The sequence below is a fragment of the Panthera uncia genome, chromosome A2, assembly GCF_023721935.1.
Source record: "Panthera uncia isolate 11264 chromosome A2, Puncia_PCG_1.0, whole genome shotgun sequence".
Taxonomy (NCBI): Eukaryota; Metazoa; Chordata; class Mammalia; order Carnivora; family Felidae; genus Panthera; species Panthera uncia.
The window spans coordinates 48758043-48777536 of NC_064816.1; the positions used below are offsets into that span (position 1 = coordinate 48758043).

Genomic DNA, 19494 nt, shown 5'->3' on the forward strand with positions numbered 1-19494 from the left:
CAAACTCTCTGGATCCAATTGGTAATTCTTTATCCTAAGAATAACAGTGAACTTGGTTGCTCAGGATGACTTATGTCACACAGCTGCCACAAAAGAGTTTACCTGGGGACCTCTCGGAAATGAGTCTAACTATATCCAGAATCCTCTAGATGATGCCTTTATTTAATTACCTGAAATACAGGTTTTAGCATGAAATGTCCTTAGCTCAACAGAACAGTCTGCTCAATACTGCCAGTCCAGGATGTGCTAATTAATATTTAAAATTATCAATTACTTCAGAGTTTGCAAACCTCTTTTTTTATTATCTCCAAGGAGCATTTCAATGAATCCTTATCCCAACCCTGGGAGGCAGTATGATAACAATAATGGTGATAGCAGCTAACATTTATTGAGCACTTACTTACATGCCTGGCCTTGTTCTAAGCACTGTACATATACAAACTCTCTTATTTCCCACAAAAACCCTAGAAGGTAGATACCATATGATCCCTGCTTTATGGATACGGAAACCACAAAATAGGGACGAAAGCGTCCTCTTCCCCGAAGGGAAATCAGGAGACCTGGTTTTGAGACTCAACCCCAACTTGCTGGGTGACTTTGACAGAGGCTTGTTCTCTCTGTGCCACCTGGTGGAGACCAGAATGGGGGTGGGTAGGAAAGTGCTCTGTAAGTTGTAACAACAAAGTGACTGGCTGACAGCCCCAGTGTTGGGGGTGGGAAGGGAGCAGAGGTGGATGCAGGCATTCAGCTGAGGCCAAGGCACTGAGACCCAGTCTTCAACTTGGCACCTCTAAAGGACCTCTCAGAGGCACCCACCTAGCTTTCTGCCCAGCTTAATGGGACGTTCATGTTCCAACCCTGTAGACCCAATCAGGGAAGCCCTGTGGAACAAGTCTAGCACAGGCTGAGAAGGAGCCTGTAAGGGCATGTAAGTTGAGACCATTGTTCTTGGACACAGATCAGTTTCATATATTCTCAAAAGGCTCCCCAGAAATCTTGGTGTATTAGCCCATCTTGAAAGAAACTGAGGCTCAGAAATGGCAAGTGGATTGTACAAAGTCACTCAGCGAGCCACACAGCTAGGACTTCTGAGCTGTCTCTAGTAATCACGCTGCCTTTTGCTGTATACACTTTGCTTTCTCCATCTTCCCAAATCCTCAGATCATGAAAACAAGAAAATATTATATGCATAATCCTTCAGACCCTCTCTTGAATGCAAAAGAAGCCAAAGGAAATATGGAAGTTGACAGCATCATTTAAGGGACATGCTGGGGCAGGATAAGAATCAGTTGTTAGACAACAGGTTCTCAACAATGAAGTTCATGTGCACTTCCTCTTCCCCACAGGCAGGACCATCTCTGAGTCACCCAAGAGCTGTGTATGGGTGAAATCCTGGGCCAATGCATGCCAAAGACATCTCTGAAGGATAAGCAAAGTTCCCAAATTTCAGTATGACCACCCATACTGTGTGGCCTACATTCTCTGAACAACTTACAATCGCTATCTTATTTACTCATTGCACGTCTATACACTGTCTTACTGCAACTAGAATGCAAAGTCCAGAGGTCCAGGACTTTGTTCATAAACATATTCCCTATACTAAAGCAGAGACTGGTATGCAGAAAGCATCAGTATATATTTGCATGAATGAATGAATGACAGCTGGCTGGCTGGCTGAGCGTATAGATGGAAGGATGGGTAGATAGGGAGATGGTTGAATTGATAGGTGGGTGGGTGGGTAAATGGGTAGATGGATGTGTGGGTGGATGGAAGGAACAGAGGAAGGAGAGAAGGGAGAATAAAATGGAGGAGGTACAGTTCTACTGCCTTTCACCTTGTGAATACATTTGAAGGTAGGGAGACAGCTACACCTTTGATCATTAAATATTTATTGAACAACTCATTACATACTACAGTGTGGAAGAAAGGGTCTCCACCATCAAAGAATACACACTGCAGTAGGGACATGGACAAGTTCACAAGTGATGATCACACAGTGTAACAAGTGCTGTGATGAGGGAAATGCAATGTGATAAAGGATGGCTTTCTGGAGGAAGTGACATTTAAACTGAACCTTGAAGTAATAGCTGTTACCTGGGTGAACAGGGCAAGAGTTGAGGTGGAATATTCCAGAAAAAGGGAGCAGTGTGAGTGCTAAGGCCAGAATGAGCAGGAGTCAAATAGGTTTGAGGAATAGCTTACAGGTAGAAGCATATCAGGTGTTTCAGTACTAGTCAATGGAGTCACCTCCTTATACTCCCCCAATACTCCCCCTCAGTGGACATCTGTTGTTTTTCTCTGCCTAGGATCATCCAGTCCTCATTCTTCTGGAACAGCTTCCTGATTTTCTTTGAGGAAATCCCCAAAAATTCCCCTCCGGCACTCTCAGTCCCAGTGGTTCATGGGAAACTGACACCACCCTCCAATCCAGGAGTGGGCAGGAGATGCGGGGGTGGGCAGGAGACACAGGCCTGGCCAATCAGTAAACATTATGTTAACCTGGCCACAGTGATTGGAGCCCAAGACCCCAGCCAGGTCAATCAGAGACAGCCCAGGGCTTTGTTGGAAATGCTGGGAAGGGCAAATTAATTTTCCACAGGATACACTGAGCTGATAGAAAGTGAGCTTGCAGTGGGGGACATATTTGTCACCCCTGGGAGAAGACTGCCTGATCATGAAGACATCACAGAGGAAAGCAAAATCAAAAGAGAGAGGGGATGGATGGATAGGTGGATGAACCATGGAAGGAAAGAGGGAAGGAGGAGAAAGAGACAGAAAGAAAGGAAGGAGGAAAAGTGAGAGAGGGAGCAGTCTCCTGCCTTTGATCTGGTGAGCCTACTGAAGGTTTGGGGAGAACAGTTACACCCGGATCATTACATATCTATTGAGCAGTTTATGATATGCCAGGTACTGGCAGGTGCTGGCAATACTACTGTGTGGAAAACAAGGTGTTGTGCCTCACGGAAATACACACCCTACTCGGGAGACAAACAAGTGTGTGAGCCTCTGAGATCCAATACAATGATTCTTCACTTCCTCAGTACGCATGGATTCCCATCCCTAGTTATTGAATGAGTCCCTGATAGCCAGCCACCCCACTGCCCACCTCAGTGCCCAACTCACAACCAGGCAATACCGACTGACCGAGCAGGGGATGCCTGTCCCACACCCCAGCTTCTGCCTCGCTATTGCCTTCAGGGCTTCCCCCTGGCCTCCCTCCAGCCCAGGGAAGTCCCCTGTCCTTCAGATCCAAACTAAGTGGCATCTCTTCTCTGTGGCCTTCTTGATGCCCAGCTGGACTTCATCTCCCCACCCCTCTTCCCACCATGTCTATGTCTCCACAAGGACATTCGTCGCACGGTGTAACGATATCCCATCTTCCGGACACAGTGGAGGATCAGCACAGGTATGCTGAGTGACCGAACAAATGTCTTGGCGGGAGAGCTGGGAGAGGAGGAGGTTGTCTGGAGGGAAACCTTGTCCCCTTGTTCTCCTTTGGACTGCTCCCACCCGTAGATGAACCCGGGCCACACGCTAGCCAGCAGGCTGCGATGGTCTGGCAGAGCCTGCCTTGCCCTGAGTTGGGAGACATGCCCTTGTCTGCCACCAACAGTGATGTGGCATGAGGATAAAAGCTGGAGAGGGGACTCAGAGCTCCTCGAGTTTCGTGCCTTCATGCCACAGATGGGCGAAATCAAGGGCCAGAGCCCAGCTAACTTGCACCGGTTGGCATTTCCCAAAGTGTGAGATGGGAACCACCTGTGTCAGCAAGATAGTTTTCAGGTGTTCCAGATGTGTGGTTAACCCTTTCAATTTATCAGGAGGGAAAACTCAGTTTGGTGCTCGCATGTCAGCAGGAAGGAGCACTGTTGTAGTATCTTCATCTAACTTGCAAAACCCTTCTGTTTACACCACTTTGTTTTTCATTCGCTAATGTGAACTATCATAACCTTCCAAAACAAATGCAGATAGGACTTTATATATATTTAAATAACTAAATTTATTTATTTAAGTAGCTTTGGGGAGTAGACTAGGAGCAAGCTCTGCCACTCCCCAGCTAGGTGACCTTGGGCTGGCCACCTGACCTCTCTGGGCCTCAGATCCCTCATCTCTAAAGTGGGGTGATGGCTCAGTCAGTTGGGAATCCAACTCTTGATTTCGGCTCAGGTCATGATCTCATGATTCGTGGGTTTGGGCCCCACATTGGGCTCCATGCTGACAGTGCAGAGTCTGCTTAGGATCCTCTCTCTCTCTCTCTCAAAAACAAATAAAGTTAAGATAAAATGGGGTGGTAATACTATCACTACCTCAACGAGTTACGGTGAGGATGAAATGAATTAAGAGATGCAAAGCATTTAGCCCAGTACCCAGCACATGGCAAGCATCATATAAGAGTGGAGACTGATTATTAGGGATATGAAACAATCTCCAAGATATAACCACAAAACCAAGATGCAGAACTGTAGGTCCAGGTGTTACCACTTGTGTAAAAACAGGGGTGTGCAGGATACGTCCACACGCGTATGCTCTTTGATGAACCAAACATCTCTGTGAGAGGATACTGCTGAACTAGAAACGAGTAACCCAGGTTGTATGGAGTAAGGGGGACTCCGGCAACAGAGATACACTTCTCATCATGGAATTTTTTATACTGCTTAAGCATTGCTTTTTACTGAGTGCATGTATTATCTATTTCTAAATTTAAATATTCAACAATTTTTTTCATGTTTATTTATTTTTGAGAGAGAAAGAGACAGGCAGACGGAGTGTGATCAGGGGAGGGGCAGAGAGAGAGGGAGACACAGAACTCGAAGCAGGCTCCAGGCTCTGAGCTGTCAGCACACAGCCCGATGTGGGGCTCGAACCCACGAACCACGAGATCATGACCTGAGCCGAGGTCAGACGCTTAACTGACTGAGCCACCCAGATGCCCCATTAAATATTCAACAATCTTTTAAAAGAGAAAGTCTCTCTGGCTGGAGTATGGAGTATGAATAATAGAGAGCAAGCCTCGGGGATGGGAAAGTGGTCAGCTGGTGATTGCTATTTTTCAGGCAAAACATTCTTAGGTCTCTGGCTGGCCCTGTGACAAGGGGGGATGGAGGGGAGAGGAAACACGTGGAAGTATACAAGAAAAATATTTATGCTTCATTCTTTCATAAAACACACGATTTAGCACTAGTGTTTGCCAGGCATTACGCTATGCTCTCTTTCACTCACTCTTCTTGGAACAATCCAGCGATGAGCTGGTAACATCCCCACAGTCTAGAGAGGGACTGAGGCTCAGAGGGTTTGACAACTGACAAGGCGTTGAACCCAGGCCATGCTGACTCTAAAACCTGGACTCTTCCCAATACACAAGGTTGCTTTTCCACTAATTAATTAGGACACTGAGAGTTTTAAGTCAGTCAATTTGATGAAAAATATTAAATAAAGGAGACAGGGCCCAATGACACGATGGAACCATGGTAGTCACACCTGAATGACAACAGATGTGAAGATGTCGGTCTAGGAAGACTCAACGTGAGCCTGGGATGGAACTGGAGCCAGAACCCAGGCTTCTGGGCTCCTAGTCTCAGGCTGTCTCTACCTCCTGCATCCCTGAGGGTGGGCATCAGAAAGGAAATGCCCTTGCAAAAATTTGCCTGGGGGTCCAGAGTTGATTTCATATCCCTGAGCCCAGTGCAAAATCAAATCAAAGCCTGAACAACTTGAAAGTGGAGTCCATTCATTACTCCAATTAGTATCTACCCGTCACCAGCTGTGGCTAGGTGCGGGCACTCCACATCACCCTGAAACAAGTCTCAGGGGCCCCTCCCGCAGCCCTGCCTGGGAGAGTCTGGAGCACAGTGACAGGGCACAAAGAAAGGGCCATAAGGGGGATGTTACAGTATTTGTCACTTCAAAAGACGACAGATACATTTCATGATCTAGGGCTGTATCGAAAATCTGAACATATTTTTAGCTAAATAATGAAAACAGTGGTTTTTTATTGTTGTTTGTTTTGTTTTTGCTTCTTCAGGAACCATTGGCACATAGGCCCACACTCTCAACTTCTGCCCTTTTCTCCTCCCAGGCCAACATATGATGATCGAGAGAGATAGTAGGTCAGACTGATGGGAGTTCAGGGAAAAAGAGGTGAGTTAAGACAGGGTGTGTGTGTGTGTGTGTGTGTGCGCTCACACATGCATTTGTGCTTGCATACATGCTGGCATGTTTTAGAAAGGAAGGCACCTCAAGGTGATGAAGACTGGGCAGAGGGAAGGCTTTTTGAGTGAGTGAGTGAGTGAGTGAGTGAATGAATGAATGAATGAACAAACAAACGAACAAAATGCCCAGGCCTGCAGTCTCCTCCACACCCTGGTCTCAGATGGAGACAAGCTTTTCCCTAAAGTGGGTGATGGATGGCCTTAGCATTTATCTCTATCATCACTGCGCCCAGTATTACTTCCTTAACATGTCACCTCCTCTAGAAAACATGAAAAGAACTAAAGTGAGGCTTACTGGACAATGTTTTCTACATCATTTGTTCCTCAGTCACTGCTGTCATGACTCTGGGGCTGGGAAAGGAGGGGAATTCTAGTAACGAGGCATGGTAACTAGAAAGTGCTCAAAAGACATCCCTAATAATGAAGCGTGAGATTTGGGGTCCACAGCGTCCTTAGCAGCTGGGCGGCTGCAGTGGGCTGTTTGCAAAGACGGCCACAACAGCCCCCTCCCTGGCTGCAGGGATGCCCCTTTGCCTTGTGACTTCGCAAGTAACTCCCTCTAAGAGGTGATGTTCATTCCTCCACACCTCAACCATGGACTTGGCTGCGTGACTTGCTTTGGCCAATAGCATATTTGCAAGTATGACACGAGCAGAGGATTGAGAAGTGCTGGCAACACTGGGTGTTTCCCACTTTGGGCTCTTTTTTTTTTTTAATTTTTTTTTAACGTTTATTTATTTTTGAGACAGAGAGAGACAGAGCATGAACAGGGGAGGGGCAGAGAGAGAGGGAGACACAGAATCTGAAACAGGCTCCAGGCTCTGAGCTGTCAGCACAGAGCCCGACGTGGGGCTCGAACTCACAGACCGTGAGATCATACCTGAGCCGAAGTCGGACGCTTAACCGACCAAGCCACTCAGGCGCCCCTTGGGCTCTTTTTTTAACTGGCCAGAAATCCAGAGCTGTATCAGCAGCCCTGGTTGAACTCAGCCCAAATCGCCAACCAACAAGATCATGAGTCACTGAGTTTTGACATCATTTGTTAGGTAGCCACTGAAAACTGCTACCAAGGCCTTAAGCAAGGTACTTCTATGTGTCTCAGTTTCTTTACCTGTAGAACATGCTAATTAAATAATACATACAAAACACCTCATACTGTGTGACACACATCCCAAGCACATGTGGGATGTGCTTGGGATCCCACTATCCTTTGTTACTATCCTTGTTTTGACAATAAAGAAAATGAGGTCCAAGACGTTAACTGACCTGGCCAAGCTAGTAGGTGGTACAGCAAGGGTTCAAACCCAGACCCATCTGCAGTCTGCCTCCCCTGCCGAGAATTCCCTTTCTCCTCCCCTCTACCCCTCTGTTCTTTCATCCTACCCCTCCAGAGGCACCAAGCTCAAAACTCACCCTTGATCACAGCAGCCTACCTGGAGCCATTGCTTTTCTGAACCTTTGATTTCTCTTGCACGTGCACACTCTCCCTCTCGTTTCTTCACTCAGTAAGTGTGCATCAATCACCTACTATGTGCACGCACTGCCACAGGCTCTGGGCACACTGTGGAGAGCACGGCACAGCCCTCACAGAGTTCATGGTCTGGGTGCCTCCCCCTCGGAGTCCACATATCCAGCAGATACCACACTCTGTTTCAGACTGCTGTATCACCAGTTCGCGTACTTTAGTCTTGTCTCCATGCTCAGATTCGAAACTCATTGTAGGCAAAACCACTTTTGTTCATGTATTCATACATCCCTCCCTCCTCTGCTTCAGCAAGCACCCTGGGAACACTGGGGATACACAAGATACTTCAAAGATGAATTCTTCAAATGTTCACAGCCCACCGCCATGCCTCATGCAGTACTGGGTAAACAGTAGGCAGCCCCAGGTGCTTGAATTTAAATGCTTTCGGGGCAACCACTGAAGACTCAGCGTGCCGTCAATAAATGAGCTGGAGGTTGCTGCTGGCATTCTGAGGCTCTCATCCCTCCACGAGGGGCTGCAGGAGAAAACTGGGGAGGTGCTGCCCCTTCCTCCTCCACCAGCTCTGAGGCCATCGTCAGGCTGCCATGAACACAGGAAGCAGGGACTGACCTTCCTGCCTGGCCTGAACATCTGACACCAGCGGCATTCCTGTCCAGCTGCCCTGCCCCGTGGCCAGCGAGGGCAAGTGCGCGCAGAGCGCCTGCTGGGTTCAGGGCACTGTGCTGGGCACCAGCACCGTCTTCCGAATCCCCACCTACTCTGTCCAGTTTACACCTGCCAGCCCTGTTGGTCACAGGCAAGACTGAGAGGTGAAGTGCCAGAGGCCATACAACTGGGTTCAAACAGAGTCTCTGGGCATTAAGTGCACTGTTACTGACCAAGATCTGGCTCTAGGGAGATTGCACGCCAACTGGCGACACAGAGATAACATGACAGATTTTTTTTCAACTGCCATAAGATTTCAAAGCCCAGAGGTAATAGCTTTCTAAAGGTGGAGTTTGGTCTGGGTTTGAAAAATGAGTATGACACACACAAGCAGAGAAGGAAAGAGGGCAGTTGTAAGCAGGGGGAGCTACAGGGTAAAGGGGTCAAGCGGGGCAGTATTTGGGGTGTACAGAGGGTGTCAAGGAGAGAAGCCCGGCTGAAGCCCAGAGGAAAGGTTAGAAATCTGGGTGGGAGCAGCTCTCTGTGTGTGTGACAGGGGCGGGGTGGTCCCTGGGACCAGGACCCAGGTGTTGAAATACCATAGAGGAGAGTGATTCATTCAAAGAGGTTCCTGAGGAACACAAGAAGGACCTAGAATGGGGAACGCTGGTCTACAAAGTCCTCTACAGAATTCTGAATCGGGAAAGTCCCCATGTAACTGAGTGGGAGACTGAAGCCCAGAGAAGTAAATGCTTTGCCCAAAGTCCCATAGCTGGCTGGAGTCTGAGGCAGGACTTTCAACTTGAGGTCCAGGCTCTTGAGCAAAAGCTCTCGGCCCCTGAGGAGTCCACTACCTGCTGACCGCATGGGATGTGAAGATAGAAAGATAATAACATCTAAGAGAGGGGTCTTCTCACAGCCTGCTATTCTTTCTCTTCCTTCCATATGATTTCAGCAGCAGAATCCCCACTTTTAATGAGAAACTTCATAAGGAACCCTGATATACTTAAAATACAACAGTTTTCATCTGTCCTGATTGTCTCTGGCAGTGAAGAGTCTCAAGTTCCATCTGCTGGGGCTACCTTGCCCTGTTCGCCCCAGGTTGTCTCTGGGGCTCACCACATTCTTCCATAAAGAAGCCCAAGGGCCCTCGAGGCACAATCAGTCAACTCGTGCATCATAACCTGGTGTGCCTGTGTTCCCCATTCACCGACTTGGATTCTAATACCCATTTCAAGTCCAATCAGATCTCACCTCCACATCAGTAGCAAGGTCAGTTCTAGGCCAAGTTGTACTGTTCCGAAATCATTCCTTGGAGATGACAAGGAATGATCACCCCCTTCAACTCATGTGACCCTCCGAACAGTGCTCCATGTTGCAGACGAGAATACGGAAACCCAGATGAGCTACATACCTACCATCAATAGGCAGCAGGCGTCAACTTCAGCCTGTTGCACCTGACTCCAAACCCACATCCCTGTCTCAGGAGATTTTATGTCCATGCTGTCCCCACCTTGACCTTGTGTATTCTGCTTTTACAGGTAACACACAGCAGGTAGGTCATGCAAGTCTCTTGTGAACTTATACAAACTAAACATGCCCAGGGCCCCACCCCAGGTATACAGAATCAGAAGCCAGGGTTGCAAACCATTACAGCCCACCATGATGACTCCCAGTCATTGGGGCACAGACAGAGCAAAAATGCCCACAGTCATTCCAGGTCTCTGGTTTAGACTCCCTTTGGCTCCTGGTGCTGAAGAAAGAGGACACGATGCCAAACAGCAGCAGAGCCTGAGCAGGACTTACTGTGTAGAGCTCATTGGTGACCTTCAGGAGCTCCTCATGCATCTGCAGACCAATCTCCTTGCTCTGGAATATGAAAGAACAAATGTCAGAGGGGGAGAAAGTCACTGGTTGCATTGACCAATTTCCTTTTCAACACAGAAAGGGCAGGAATACTTGGGATGGGGTGGGAATGGGTACAGAAACCAACATAAACTTCATTGATCTAGACTTGAATTCCTCAACTTGTATCCATGACACAAATCCACAGAGAGGGGCCCCTTGCAAAAGGAATATTCCCTGGCCAAATAAGTTGAGGAACCTTCTACCTCCCTGCATTGGTGATTTACAGAGACGTCATCATGTTAAAGATTCTGAGAAGCCCACAGCCAATCAATCTGTTCGTCTTTCTTTAATTCGGTGGGTCCTAAGCTGATGTGACCAGAGTCTGTGTCCCTGGCTCAATACTCATTAGCATCTCATGAGAGTGGGGTTCCACAGAACACAGTTTGAGAAATAATGACCTAGCATCTCAATTCATCATGAACAGTACAGGTTAACAGACTGGATGGAGCACAAGGCAAAAAGATCAAGGTTGTTGCCTCCACTGCATCACTGATGGTCCATGTGGCCCTGGAGTCTTACTTACACATCTATAAATAAACTAGAGCATCACAAAGCTTGGTCTGGGGGTCACTGCTGAGTGCTATACTAAAAAAGGGGGCAGAGGCTTTTGTAGGCAAATACACTTGGGAAAGCTAGTTGAACAAAGAGAGATAGGTTCTCTTATGCAGGACTTTTCAGAGGCTTTCACACTCTTATATGCACGGCTTTCTATAGAGAGCTGTAGTATACAGTTTAGACGACCTCAATCTTTTTTCCATGAGGTGACATACACATTTAGTATATTGAGAAATGCAGTTCAGAATACAATTGACAAATCACCTCCAGGTCTCACCCAGCCTGAAGAGTTTAGGATTCTCTATTACTTAAGGTATTATTATCATCATCATCATCATCATCATCATCATCATTATTATTATTATTTTGGTTAATACTTTCCCTGTTTGCCTGGGCTATCATGTGAAGTTTCCATGTTGAAAATGGGAGCCCTGAAAAATCAAAAACACAAGGAACAACAAGTGTTGGTAAGGGCGTGGAGAAAAAGGAACCCTCATGCACTATTGGTGGGAATGCAAACTGGTGCAGCCACTGTAGAAAGCAGTATGGATGTTCCTCAAAAAATCAAAAATAGAAATACCATAATATTCAGTAATTTCACTATTGGGTATTTACCTAAATAAAATGAACGCTAATTCTAAAAGATATATGCACCCTTATGTTTATGGCAGCATTATTTACAATAGTCAAGATATAGAAGCAGCCCAAGTACCCATCAATGAATGGATAAAGATACAGTGTATATATATGTAATGGAATATTATTCAGAATGAAACCTTGCCATTTGCAACAACATGGAGGAACCTAGAGGGTACAATGCTAAATTAAATAAGCCAGTCAGAGGAAGACAAATACCATATGGTTTCACTCATATGTGGAATTTAAGAAACAAAACAAAAAAAGACAACCCCCAAAATGGACTTTTAAATACAGGGAACAAATTGGTGGCTGCCAGAGGGGTGAGGGGTGGGAGGATGGGTGAAATAGGTGAAGGGGGGTGCAGTGCACCAGGGTGGCTCAGTCCGTGAAGTGTCTGACCTCGGCTCAGGTCACGACCTCGTGGTTCGTGGGTTCAAGCCCCACATCAGGCTCTGTGCTGGCAGCTCAGAGCCTGAAGCCTGCTTCAGATTCTGTGTCTCATTGCTCTCTCTGCCCCTTACCCTCTCATGCTCTGTCTCACTGTCTCTCTCTCAAAAATAAATTAAAAAAAAATTTTTTTTTAATTTGAAGAAATAGGTGAAGGGGATTAAGAGTACACTTACAGTGATGTGCACTAATGTATAGAATTGTTGAATCATTATTTTGTACACCTGACACTAATATAACACTGTATGTTAATTATACTTGAACTTAAAAAAAAAAAAGAAAGAAAGAAAACAGGAGACCTGATCTCTGCTGCCTGAGAGCTGAGTCATCCTGCTCCCTCCTTTCAGCTCCCTCAGCTCAAGCATGACCAGCAAAAGATGGGCAGAGACCAGCCTTCCTCCCTTCCCCACTTAGGTCAGGAGCCCCCGCACTCAGCAGTGACAGAGGAAGAGTCAGGACCAGACATGATGACTCTCTAGGCTCCTTCTCCTCACCCCATAGTCCTTCTCTCAGCTTCTGGTACTGCAATTGCCAGAAAGCGCCCATCTGAAGGTAGCCCTTGCCTGCACAAGATCTCTTAAAAGAGAGCAAAAGCTTTAGGCAGTCCAGAGATCTGCTTCGACCTCCCTGCAGCTCTGGTGGCTAAAGATAGGGGACCCAGTCCAAAACCATAGCGGAGTCTGAGCAGAACCTCCTGTGCAGAGCTTGCAGGGGAACCTTCAGTTGCATCCCGTGCATTTGCAGTGGTACTCAATGAACCTAACCAGCTATGCTCATCTCCTATTCCTTATTCTCACAAGGAAGCACTCAGCCTGTGCCTCAGTTTCCCCTGTGGCCCCTCCCCCTGACTTTTGCCCCACTGCTGACTCTGGACTCTCTGACACTCTCCAGTGGCCTCCTCTCAGTCCTCAGTGTCACTAACCTCTCTGACACCCAAGACCCAGTTTCTTATGTATTTATTTTTATGATCTAACTTTTATGATAGGTAATAAATGCACATGGTTAAAGAAACTCTAACAGCCAGTAAAGTAAAAAGTTAAAAGGAAGTCTCCCAGGCTCCCAGAACCTCACCAGAGACACCTGCTATTAGAAGTTTCTTTTGGGGCACCTGGGTGGCTCAGCCAGTTAAGCATCCAACTTCAGCTCAGGTCATGATTTTGCAGTTCTTAGGTTTGAGCCCTGCATCTAGCTCCGTGCTGACAACTCAGAGCCTGGAGCCTGCTGTGGATTCTATGTCTCCCTCTCTCTCTGCCCCTTCCTCCCCTCAAAAATAAATAAACATTAAAAAAAATGTAAAACAAGAAGTTTCTTTTGAGGGGCATGTGGGTGTTGGTTAAACATCCAACTCTTGATTTCGGCTCAGATCATGATCCCAGGGTGGTGGGATCAAGCCCTGTGTCAGGCTCTACACTGAGTGTGAAACCTGCTAAAGATTCTCCTTCTCCTTCTCTCTCTCTCTCTCTCTCTCTGCCCCTCTCCCCTGCTTGCACTCTATCTCTCCAAAATAATAATAATTTTAAAAAAGAAGTTTCTCTTGATACCTTCCAGAAACAGCTACAGATATACAAACATACATTTGGATAGTGTATATTCTTTTTTTTTTTTAACACAAATAGATGTATTCTATACACAACTTTTCATCTTGCTTTTTTCCACCCAACAATATGTTTGAGATTTCTCCTTTGCAGCCATGAAGCTCCTGCATCCTCCTTTTTTAACAGCTTCTTGGGGTTCCATATACCAGATATGTCATAATTCATTAACCAACTCCATAGCAATGGATATTTAGGTTGTCTCCAGTCACTCTTAATATTTCAGACAATGATGTGGTGAACATCCTTGTACCCTGTCACTGCACACATGGGCAGAGACCCCTGTCAGATAAATTCCTAAGTCCTGCCTCTGAAACCCCCACCAGCCTTGTTTTCTCAAGCCCTGCCCCTGCCAGCTCCACACACACTCCTGCCTCCAGCTTCTGCTTCTCAGTGACCCGCAGCCATGTTACCATTTCTGTAGCAGTCCTCTCTCCCTGGCTCTGTCCTCAAATAGCTTGAGCCCAAGTTCAAAGACCTATAGCTTCAGCTGTTGCAGAACAATATGGTTTTAATGTCTCCTCATCATATCAAACTAAAATTATCCAAAATCAAATATGAAATTTCCACCATCTCCTTGAGTTTGGTCAATGGGATAATATCTTCCCAAGCATGGCAATGGGAAACCTTGGAGTTATTCTTTTTTAATGTTTAATTTACTTTGAGACAGAGAGAAAGAGAATGCATGCACGTGCACAAGCAGGGGAGGGGCAGAGAAAGACAGAATCCCAAGTAGGCTCTGCACTATCAGAGCAGAGCCTGACACAGGGTTCGAACTCATGAACCATGACATCATGACCTGAGCCAAAATCAAGAGTCAGATGCTTAACCAGGTGAGCCACTCAGGTGCCCCTGGAGTCATTTTGAAAAAATTTGTTTATTTCTTCCCCTCCAATCCAATCTGTCACTGTGTCCTACCTTCAAGCTGCTCAATTTTATTCTCTGTAGCAGATAAGGCTGACTCCCTCCCCAACATCCATCCCCAACACCCTTTCTGCTTCCTAAAAGAGCCATGAATTTGGCTTTTTATTGATTCTTCCAGCCGAGTTCTTCCACGGAAGCTGACTCTGGATTCTGGTATGCACTATTAGCCCAGGGCTAAACATGTGACTTAACTGGATAGAACTGAAGGACAAAGATGGTTCAGGGAAGGTTTTACCTCCTCTACTGAGGGCTCCAGCTGCTACCAGTAGGCATTTTAGGACCAGAAGAGGAAGAAACCTTGGGTAGCAGAGCAAAAGAAACCTGGCTCCTTCATGACCTCCTGAGAAACTGGTTCAACTGAACCCAGAGCCTGCCTCCAAGTGAACTTCCACTTCTGGGACTTTGCTGGTTAAGCCACTTTAAACTATGGTTTTCTTTTGCTTGCAGTCAAAGGCAACCTAAGTAACTAGGACCACAAGTCCCAGAACAAGCACATCATCACTGCAGGGACCCAGATTTCTAAACCTGTGCCTTAACTAAGCCCCTAACTCTTGTCCCCAGTTCTGCATGCCTATGCCAGTATAATTTTGTATTTTATTCCCTCCAGAGCCTCCTCAATCAAAATCAAGACCCAGGTCTTTAGCTTAACTTATGAGGCTCTATATGATTAGCACAGGTCTGGTTCCACAGTAGAGAGGGCTGAATTTTGGAGCCAGGGACCAGGATTGGAAATGAGGCTTTAAGCCAGTTAACCTCTGGGCATCTCAGCTTCCCCATGTGTAAAATAAGCACCTGTTTGTATCCTTCTTGGCACTTATTAAGGGAAGGGCAATGATCTTGCTTGCTTGTTTATGTGTCAATTTATTTACCATTTGTTTCCCCCACTTGAATGTAAGCCCCATGAGCACAAAGAGATTTTCTCTCTGATGGTTGATGCTCAGATATCCTAGCTGCTGGGAGGGCTAGCAGCAGACAGCCCCCAGCCAGGAGCACTCTTCAGGGATGGCCTCAGTAGACAATGTGACCTTCCAAAGCCTGAAGGCCTGTGTCTGTCCAAAGATAAATGCATGGTGGGCATAGACGTCTGCCTTTCCCTCAATTGGGACAGCTCTGAAGGGCTGCTCCTTCTCTAGAACTTTCCATAGAGCTGTCCAAGCCTTCTAGCAAGGCTGCCTTCAGCATGACTGCTCCCTCCCTTTCCTTCCCAATGTGTGGACCCCAAGATTGCTCCCTTGTCATTTTGCTAGATGCTAAATTCAGCTGTTTCAAAGTCTGCCTTCTGGGTTTCCCAATCTGCAATATCTTGCTTTCCCACTCCTGTGTCCCTGCAATGCCACAGAGCCTGTCACATGGTGGGTGCTCATTACATATTTTGTTGAATGAATCTACGAATGAATGAAGTAAAAGTTCCTCTAGCCTTAGGGTTTTTACCTGTAAATGTAGGGCGATGTCATGAGTGTCCCAGAGTCCCTGTGAGGATACAAAGAGATGACACTTTGGGTAGCTACTTTGGGTGGCACCCTGCCAGGCATAGATGAAGAGCTTGGGAAACAGTAGCACAGGCTGAGTCGACACCCACTGGATGCCAGAGGCAAGGCTAGCAAGTCGCCCAGAAAGGGAACGTAAAGTTGAATTTTAAATTAACTTTTCCCTTAAGAATCTCCCAGTTTGGTAGCGTCAAGGGTTAAGACAAATAATTCTAAGGCAGGAGGCAGAAAGGGCCATAAAGAGTGAAAGATGAAGTGATGCAGGATGAAGTGATGAAGAGGATGGGGGCGGCGGGGGGCGGGGAGTACCACCAGAGCCACCTCACTTTGCATGAATGGCCAGAGATGGCATTCTAGGTCACAGCCTGAGTGAGGGCAAGAGACCGAGGACAAGGGAAAAGTGTGATTTGCAAAGAGAGGAGCATGGTAACAGAATTGCAGATAATAAGCTTGAAATGGAGGCTGGGCCAGATCACTTAGAGTGGAACTGGGAGCCACAGGTTTCTGAGTGGGAGAGAGTGGTGACCAGAACTGTGCTTCAGGAAGATGAAGGCACTGGCATGTGGAGGGTGGGTTGCATGGGGAGGGCTGGAGGGCTGCTTCTTGCGTCTTCTCAGTGGGACGGTAAGCCCCCAGATGGAACCTGCCCGAGTCTCTGCTTGTCTCCCCCTGGGCACCAAGCACTGTGCTGGCCCCAGAGCGAGCACTTGGCCAAGAGTTACTGAGCTGCGCAGAACTCGAAGACATTTTATTTTGTTAGGTTGGGAAGGGAAATATTCTCAACTACAGTTCCAGAAATGACTGAATGAGGAACCCAAACCAAACATTCCACCAGGAACAGGAGGCCAAAACCCTGATAATGTCTAACAGACCATCACACCCAGCCCTTGGGGACTCAAGTGGCAACAGATTCGCACTCATCCACATTTCTAGCATGACTTTCATGCCTGCAGAGGTTGGGGGGTGGCAGGCTGCATCATGCACAGGGAGTGTACACAGTGTAGAGAACAATTATACCTGGCCAACAAGGGGCCAGCCACGGCAGCCATTGGCTCCTTGGGGTTGAAAGGGCAGAGCCCAGTTTCTCTGACCCAAATAAGTCTAAAAAATCAGGTGGCAGGTGTCTCTGGCCCTGCCTTTTCCCTCTGCCCACTGCTAATGCCAGCTAAACTCCCTTTCTGGCCACATAACTCTTTAAGGTGGGGGCGGCTTCTGGGGCACTGTAAGGTGGTTAACAGCATCCGCGGCCTCTAACCACCAGATGCCTATAGCGTTCCCCGCCCATACCCCAAGCTGTGACAAGAAAAATCATCCCAGACGTGGCCAAATGTTCCCTGGGACACAGAACCGCCCCAGGTGAGAGCCACTGCCCCAGATCAAGGGCTCCAAGTGGCCACTCATCTCCAGCCTGCAGACATGTTTTAGTTGGCCTTTCGGCATTTTCAAATATCTGACTTATTTCTCAGCATTTAAAAAAATCAGGAAATTCCCCCTTAAAAGTCTTGACTTTCAGCTTCTCTTGAAAAACTAGAGATCCAGCAATACTGAGTCCCTGCTTCAAGGATGGCTGCCCCTCTACATGAGGTTTGTGCTCTCCAGTCGGCCACAGTGTCCAGCACCTCCCTTTCCCTGCCCACGTCACCCACCTGACCCATGGAGGCATCTGGGTTTAAGACCCGTCAACCAGTGGGGGTCTCTCAGGGGGCAGCCATTGGAACCCCTGGCATTCATCAAGGTCGGCAATCCCAGACCTGCTAAATTGGACCCTAGGGAAAAAAAACCTTTTTAACAAATGCCCTGTTCATATCCTAACACTTGAAGGCCACTGAAGAGTCTGGCTCCCAAGACCCAACCTCCTGGCTCCCCCGTGGACCCTAACATCATTGCGTGCTGTGGATTCTCAGAGCCCCCCATACCCACACTCCTGCCTGCACTACCTCCTCTTGTATGTCTATGGCCAACTCCTCACCTAGTTTCAGCTCAATCTACACGAGCACTTGCAAAACACTTACTAGATACCAGCCTCACCTAGGCGCCAAAGACACAGAGCTCAGTGAGACATGGTTCCTGCTTTCTCAACTGCAGCTAGCATTTATGAAGTACTTTCATTTGCTGAATACTGTCCAAAGCCACTTCCATACACTATCTAATAAAACCTTTAAGGTAGGTACTATTGTGCCCACTTGACAGATGAGGGCTGGAGGCTCAGAAGGGTTGAGCGACTTGCTCTAGGCTGCATAGCTAGGAAATGGCAGAGCCAGGGTTCTGCTTTTGGTTGGTCTGACTCCAAAGACGGCACTTGTCATGTCTTTCCGTGGTCTGTTTCCAGAGGGCCTAGCATGAGATGCAGGCACACAGATGAAAGAAGCCATTGCAATGCTGTAACAGCAATGAGTCCAGGCCACAGAGGAGGTACGAAGGAGGGTGTGCCCTCTGACAGGACACCACGTGCCTGTCCAATATACTTTCTCACCACCTGTGCAGGAATCTGCATCCCTGGCCCCTTGCCCCCACTTGCGGGCAGGCCTACTTCTCCCTTAGCCTGGTCCTTCTTGGCCCACCTGCCCTGTTAGAAACAAATCAGCCATTAGTATCCAAAATCTATAAAGAACTCACCAAACTCCACACCCAAAAAACAAATAATCCAGTGAAGAAATGGGCAGAAGACATGAATAGACACTTCTCTAAAGAAGATATCCAGATGGTCAACAGGCACATGAGAAGATGCTCAACATCACTCCTCATCAGGAAAATACAGATCAAAACCATACTGAGATATCACCTCACGGTCAGAGTGGCTAAAATGAACAAATAAGGAGACTGTAGATGCTGGAGAGGATGTGGAGAAACGGGAACCCTCTTGCACCATTAGTGGGAATGCAAACTGGTGCAGCCGCTCTGGAAAACACTGTGGAGGCTCCTCAAAAAATTAAAAATAGAACTACCCTATGACCCAGCAATAGCACTGCTAGGAATTTACCCAAGGAATACAGGAGTACTGATGCATAGGGGCACTTGTACCCCAATGTTTATAGCAGCACTTTCAACAATAGCCAAATTATGGAAAGAGCCTAAATGCCCATCAACTGATGAATGGATAAAGAAGATGTGGTTTATATATACAATGGAATACTACTTGGCAATGAGAAAGAATGAAACCTGGCCATTTGTAGCAACGTGGATGGAACTGGAGAGTGTTATGCTAAGTGAAATAAGTCAGGCAGAGAAAGACAGATATCATATGTTTTCACTCATATGTGGATCCTGAGAAACTTAACAGAAGACCATGGGGGAGTGGAACGGGGGAAAAAAAGTTACAGAGAGGGAAGGAGGCAAACCATAAGACTCTTCAATACTGAGAACAAACTGAGGGCTGATGGGGGGTGGGGGGAGAGGGGAAAGTGGGTGATGGGCACTGAAGAGGGCACCTGTTGGGATGAGCACTGGGTGTTGTATGGAAACCAATTTGACAATAAATTATATATATATACACACACACACACACACACACATACATATATACATATATATTTTATATATATATTTTATATATATATACAAAATATATACAATATATATACAAAAGAAACAAATCATCCATG

General features: G+C 46.9%; 1 protein-coding gene across 2 annotated transcripts in view; it reads right to left on the reverse strand.

The window, feature by feature from the left end:
• SRGAP3 (SLIT-ROBO Rho GTPase activating protein 3) overlaps positions 1-19494 on the reverse strand; it is a 257503-nt gene that overhangs the window by 81780 nt on the left and 156229 nt on the right. For both annotated transcript variants that reach the window (XM_049640934.1, XM_049640935.1), the window contains exon 4: positions 10147-10209. In XM_049640934.1, coding sequence (XP_049496891.1) covers positions 10147-10209 — 63 coding nt within the window. The remainder of the gene's footprint in view (positions 1-10146; positions 10210-19494) is intronic.